Consider the following 6,378-nt stretch of genomic DNA (forward strand, 5'->3'; position numbering starts at 1 on the left):
TTGTTTCAGTGACAGTCAGTCCAACTTTCTGGCTGCAGGGTTGTCTTAAGAATTGAGATGGAAGACTCTACTTGCGCCGATCTCTCTTCCTCCCCTGGCCACAGATATCGCTGCTAAAATCTCGTGTAACGTGAATACTGCTACACTTCATAATTCTTTCAAGAGTCGTTGAATACTTCCTTTACATTTAAAACATAATCCTCAACTGCGTGACCAGTCCTCGGCACAGATGGCTAGTTCACCCAAGCCAATAGCAGAACCATCTATCCTAAACAAATCACATCAGTCATGCGCATGTTTTTCACTCGCATATTCTACTTTGAGACTCTTCTTTAGCTGTGACTGTTTGTGGCAATTCCTCATCCATCCCGAGTGGTAAACATTGATGTTGTTGGTTGTTGTCACCAGGTGAGGTCGCTCGCCCCTGCTCTCTCCTACCTGTGTGTGTAGCGTAGGTACGTCACTTGGTTGTTATCACCAGGTGAGATTGCCCGCCCCTGCTCTCTCCTACCTGTGTGTGTAGCGTAGGTACGTCACGCGGTTGTTGTCACCAGGTAAGATCGCCCCGCCCCTGCTCTCTCCTACCTGTGTGTGTAGCGTAGGTACGTCACGCGGTTGTTGTCACCAGGTAAGATCGCCCCGCCCCTGCTCTCTCCTACCTGTGTGTGTAGCGTAGGTACGTCACGCAGTTGTTGTCACCAGGTAAGATCCCTCGCCCCTGCTCTCTTCTACCTGTCCGCGTGTAGCGTAGGTACGTCACGCGGTTGTTGTCACCAGGTAAGATCGCCCGCTCCTGCTCTCTCCTACCTGTCCGCGTGCGGCGTAGGAACGTCACGCGGTTGTGGGTTTCATCTGGGTAGTTGTGCCAATTACCTGATAATGAATCACGTGGGAAAAATTGACATATTTGTAAATTTTGGGCGTTTTTGTCGTTTTTCGGTGAAATTACTGATGAATAGGCTACAGTTTTGATCTCTCTCTCTCTCTCTCCCCCTCGCACGTGCACGCCTGCAGGCTGAGTGCGATCTACGGCGGCACGTACATGCTGGACAAGCCCGCGGACGAACTCGTCATGGAAGACGGACACGTCGTCGGCGTGCGCTCCGGCGGCGAGACCGCCAAGTGCAAGATGGTGGTCTGCGACCCGAGCTATGTTCCCGAGCGCGTGAAGAAAGCCGGACAGGTGAGTGCGATGCCACCTGGTGGAGGCGAGGGGGAATCGATCGAGTCGTCGCTGGGGCTTCTCTCTCGTGGAAGGATTCGCGGAGAGTTGCGAGTTTTTAGCGACGCGCGCGACGGACGTCGCATTGGGTTTTGTTTGTGAAGCATGGAGAGATGGTGTCATGTTGACACAGCGTTTAAATTCTCGGAGGGGGACGGGGGACGACAGTGCGCGAGGGTTTAATGTCGGTACATGTGTGCGTACGCGCGCGACACACGTCGCAGTATTGTTTGCGGAGCGCGGACAGACGGCCTATTGAAATATGTGAATCTGTTTGAATTCCCAGAGGTGCAACTGTTTAGCAGTCGTGATCGTTGGCGAAGCGTCGCCGGCAGCATCTGTGTTTAACGACGGCGAATGCGAGGGTTCAGTGCAGGGGTTGTTAACCTGTGGTCAGAGATGCAAACCACTACAATTTATCCGTATTTTATACGAATTTCTATTCCTTTTGCACCACTACGACCAGTTTGTATCAAACTACGAATTTCACTGTGATCGAAAAAAAAATTTTTTTGTTTATTATTGTCATTTGTTGTCAATTTATTGTCATTTTTGACCCTCAGACTGCAGGAAATTGCATCTCAGAATCAAACATTTTTCCGGGGGGCATGCCGGACCCCCCTAGCAAACTCGGGTCACTACGTGACCCTCGAACTACTAATTTGATGGCCAGAAACTACAGATTGCTTCAAATATGTGTTGGCATCTCTGTGTGGTCCCTGGATCCCCATGGATGACCTGGGGTCTGTGGATGGGCTTCAGGGGGTCCGTGAACCAAGCTCATAAAAATTATTGTGTTTATGTGCTTCTGTACATTTTTCTGGGGTGGGGGCAGTCCGTAGCTTCACCAGATTCTCAAAGGGGTCCATGACTCAAAAAAAGTCGAGAAGCACTGGGTTTAGCGTCCGTTAATGTGTGTGAATCGTGTGTCCGGCAGGTGGCCCGCTGTATCTGCCTGATGAATCATCCCGTTCCAAACACCAAGGATTCTGCGTCGTGTCAGATTATCATTCCCCAGCACCAGGTCGGCAGACACTCCGGTAAGCCGCCCATCGTAGTAGTCCGCCGCATCCGCCACGCCACGTACCCCCTCACGTGTAGCGAAGGCGTCGCGAATTTGCCAAAAGTTTATTTTCCTAATTACTTCTGTCTTATTTTTTCGTATGAAATGTAAAATACTATTGGCACGCAACGTGCCCACTATTTTGTCGGTAAGATGCCCTTTAACTAGCTGAAAAAAGAATAAGTGACACAAATTAAGTTGTGGTTAGAACCTAAGACATGGTGACTTTTCAGGTTTTGGTGTAATTTTGTGCATGATGTAAGAGCAGTTTCTAGTTGTTTTATATTTTGATGCTCTAACTTTTTGTTAATGCATTCGCCTAATTAAATAGTGCAATGTCTGTAAATTGAAAAGCGAGCCTTTGTTTGGGCCAGAAAGACAGGAAAGCCGTGATTATGCTTCAACAATCTACGCACCTGATTTGAACATGAAAAAAAATCATGTTGTTGAATTTCAAAAGCGAGTTTTATGTGCCCACGGTAACGTTAGTTGCCTACAGTGCTGTGTAATGCCGTGTCTAATAAGCTGCTCTTATGTTCAGATATCTACGTGTGTGCTGTCTCAGCTAGCCACCAGGTGGCAGCTAAGGGTTGGTTTGTTGCCATGGTGAGCACCACTGTGGAGACGGACAAACCAGAAGCTGAACTCAAAGTGGGGCTAGATCTGCTTGGGCCAGTCGAGGAAAAGTACGTGTTGCTGAGAACTTGTCTGTGTTCTGACTCGAAAAAAGATGTTCTAAGTGACATTTGTTTAAATTACAAGTAAACGGTGTGCTCTTGTTTGTCTTTTTCGTGTGACGTAATATTTTATTCGATATCATGCGTGTTTATGTGTATTTTGAGTGTGTAGTACAGCTGAAATTTATTTTACTTTATAGGTTTTACTCTGTGGCTGACCTGTATGAACCAACAGATGATGGCAGGGAAAGTCGGGCAAGTCTGATATAACATACATTTGTCCGTGTAAACTATAGTGCGCCATTGGAACTCTCGAACATTAAACCTTGCCTATAGCCTGAGACATGGCCTGACATTGCCCAATAGAATTAGAATCAATCATTAGAATATTCAAGATCTATCGTGAATTATGTTCGTAAATAAAAAATGACAGTGATATCTCACTTTATGTGCATTCGTAGTATAGTTTATAGGCTGGCGATGAATCTGCTTGTTAAACCGTGTGAAATGTCACTGTCAACGTGTCTTTTCTCTCTCTCTTGCAGATATTTGTTTCCAAGGTATTCGACGCGACCACGCACTTTGAGACGACATGCTTAGATGTGTTGGATATCTACAAGAGATCCATGGGAGAGGACTTTGACTTTTCGAAAGTCAGGCACACACTGGAGGAGCAGGAGTAAGGTGGTGGCGCCATCTACCAAGCAGCACGCGGGTAGACTGCACGTCTACTCTTCTGCTTTGACATCATACATATATATATATAATTATATATATATATATATATACACATAGCATGTGATTCTGCAACATGTATATCTCTGTTGAAGATTTCTTTGGCACTACAGTATAAGTTGGATCTATTGCTAAGGGGCTATATCTCTATTGGTGTGTAACTAACCTTTGAATGATGTATCGGTCACCACACGAGCGTGATGTCCCACGCCCGCAGACTTCCACCGTCTTAATTGGCGTGCTAACGAGCGTGGTTGGTGCCTGCATTGCTCAGCGCCCCCTAGCGTGAAAGTGTGATAATAATAAGGAGAGGGCGGGTACCGGGAACGCCGGAATGCTTAGAAGGGAGTCGGTCGTCTGTCTTTATTTGTCTCGTTGTCAGTGGGTGTGCCCCCAATGATCGGTTGCAACGTTGTGGCCTCATGCTTCCTCGTGTAAACTTGTGTCTTATATCAGTCGGTGCACGACGTTTGCTCTCTAATACTCTCTCGTGTTGTTCTCGCGGCTGTCGCTGTTGACGGACCGGCTAGCAAAAATTCCCGCGTCTTTGCTTGCTGTCCAGTCACGAGGTGATCTTGTGTCTGTCTCTCTTCCATCTCCCCATTTTTGCCTCTCTCTCTCTCTCTCGCCCTCCCTCTCTCTCTTGCCCTCTCTCCCTCTCTCTCTCTCTCTCGCCCTCCCTCTCTCTCTTGCCCTCTCTCTCTCTCTCCCTCTGTCTCCTGCCCTCTCTCTCTCTCTCTCTCTCTCTCTCACTCTGATATTTCCCTCTCCAGAAAGAGAAAGACCCTATGACCTGTTAAACTCTCTCCATCTGCTCTCTCACGTGTCCTTTCTCTATCTCCGTTTCTCACTGGTGGTAGCGTGCCATCATTCTCAGTTTGCAATGGCCTATTGTCTATCCGTATTCATGCATGGCGTCTCATTGCTACTACAAGTGTTATATAGAGCTTTAGTGCAACTGCTATTATACCGCGCTGCTGCTGTTGCTACTGGTTGGTTCTAAGCTGTTGCCATTTTGGCTGAATGCGTTTTGTATCAACACCATAGTTGTCCAGTAATTGTATTGGATAGGGAATGTCATTGCAGGGGGATCTATCGTGCTTGCAGGCGTGTTAGCATGAGTGTTTTACCTGTGTCTGTGCAAGCAGGTAGAATTTGCTGGCTTCGTAGAATGAGTGCGCTCGAAATAAATTGGACACGGGTGTGCGTAGACCTTGCGCGAGGTGTGATCTAGCGGGATGCGAAGTGCCGAAAGCATCTAAGCTCGGCTTTCCTTGTAGACGGATGAATTGTCTCCTGGTCTGAATTAATATGTGATGGGAAAAATGTAATCATATCTTAGAAATTGGCAAAGTTATATAAGCATATTTTAACGCGGTTTGCGAATGTGTACCGAAGTGAACTGCATTGAACTTGCCGGCGGAGTTGTGGCGGAAAATTGGGAAGGAGGTTGGTCCGGAAATCATCGAGAAAGGTCGGAGCTCGTCGACTCATGAGGGATGGCTGAGCGTAGAGAGATGTGGGCGGATGTGAACGATTCGCGCTCCCTCTACCGACTGCCGGGTTGTAAATATATTGCGGCGCGAGGTTGGATCTGGTTGGACCGATGCTGCAGCGTTTGGGCGCGGTCCGTGACTGTGGGTGCTGCAGCGTTTGGGCGCGGTCCGTGACTGTGGGTGCTGCGGTTGTGATTGCCGATCGTGGACAGCTGTATTTATTAGTCGATGTAACTGGGAGAGAACGCGAGCTGCGCGCGTTGTCGTGGACGTCTTACGTTTATGGAGGTGGCGAGTGAACGTTACGGGTGACGAGTGGCAGCGATGCCTGTGTCTGTGTACGGATTCTCTGCTGATTGAACTTAGCATGGACGCCACCAGGGGGCAGCAGTGCTCGCCAATTATGTGCGCGCGTAGAGATAACGTTGATTTTGTTCGAACGGTCGAAGGTTATGCGGCTAATGTTCTTTGCAGTTCCTTGTTAAAGGATCGATGAAACGTAATTTGCAATTTTCTGAATGTTTACAGGAGATGTACGCGAGTCCGTGTGTTTGTGTGTATGTGGAACCAACGCGAGAGTTAGGATGTATTTCCGGATGCGACAGTTTTCTGCGTGCAGTACAAAATTTGCGCTGCACTCCCCAGCAAGATCCACACTATATCGTCTAGTCACTCGCTCTCCTAGGCACCCCTTGCACCGCCAGCATATTAAGTATCCCGGCAATTTAACAACGAATTCCTGGTGAATTATTGAAGTTGACACACCCCCGAAGCTTGTATGTACAGCCTTGATTTGTGGAATAAACTACGTGTACCTTATTTTTGGATTGTTTTAGTGGTATGCAAGGTTGAATTTTTTTTCTTAAAAGCAATACACAAGGCACGCAACAGTAGTCTATCGGGGTATTTTCCTAGAGCAAGCGTGCAAGTCACGTTACTTTTGACACGAGAAGAAATAAACGGTCTATCAGTGACTGTATTATTAAGGGGGTTCTCTAACTATAATGAGACATGCACGCACGCACGCTCGCACAGACCTGTAAGGCGTTTTAACCATCATTGAAGTATACATCAAATAAAAGAACTAGTTGCACTTTCAGTATCTACTACGCAATCAATACACACTACAATCTCTTACTTACGCACGCACGACCTCTCTCTCTCTCTCTCTCTCTCTCTCTCTCT

At 47.4% G+C, this 6,378-nt stretch overlaps 1 protein-coding gene across 1 annotated transcript in view; it reads left to right on the forward strand.

Annotated features, from left to right (window-relative positions):
• The window catches only part of LOC106808538 (rab GDP dissociation inhibitor alpha-like), an 18,165-nt gene extending 12,153 nt beyond the window's left edge, over positions 1 to 6,012 (forward strand). The window contains exons 2-6 of the mRNA XM_014811299.1: positions 1,015 to 1,183; positions 2,160 to 2,262; positions 2,827 to 2,971; positions 3,163 to 3,217; positions 3,508 to 6,012. Of these exons, the coding sequence (XP_014666785.1) occupies positions 1,043 to 1,183; positions 2,160 to 2,262; positions 2,827 to 2,971; positions 3,163 to 3,217; positions 3,508 to 3,645 (582 nt within the window). The 5' untranslated portion in view covers positions 1,015 to 1,042 and the 3' untranslated portion in view covers positions 3,646 to 6,012. The remainder of the gene's footprint in view (positions 1 to 1,014; positions 1,184 to 2,159; positions 2,263 to 2,826; positions 2,972 to 3,162; positions 3,218 to 3,507) is intronic.
• The last annotated feature ends 366 nt before the right edge of the window (positions 6,013 to 6,378 follow it).

Source organism: Priapulus caudatus, unplaced genomic scaffold, assembly GCF_000485595.1.
Source record: "Priapulus caudatus unplaced genomic scaffold, Priapulus_caudatus-5.0.1 Scaffold284, whole genome shotgun sequence".
NCBI lineage: Eukaryota > Metazoa > Priapulida > Priapulimorpha > Priapulimorphida > Priapulidae > Priapulus > Priapulus caudatus.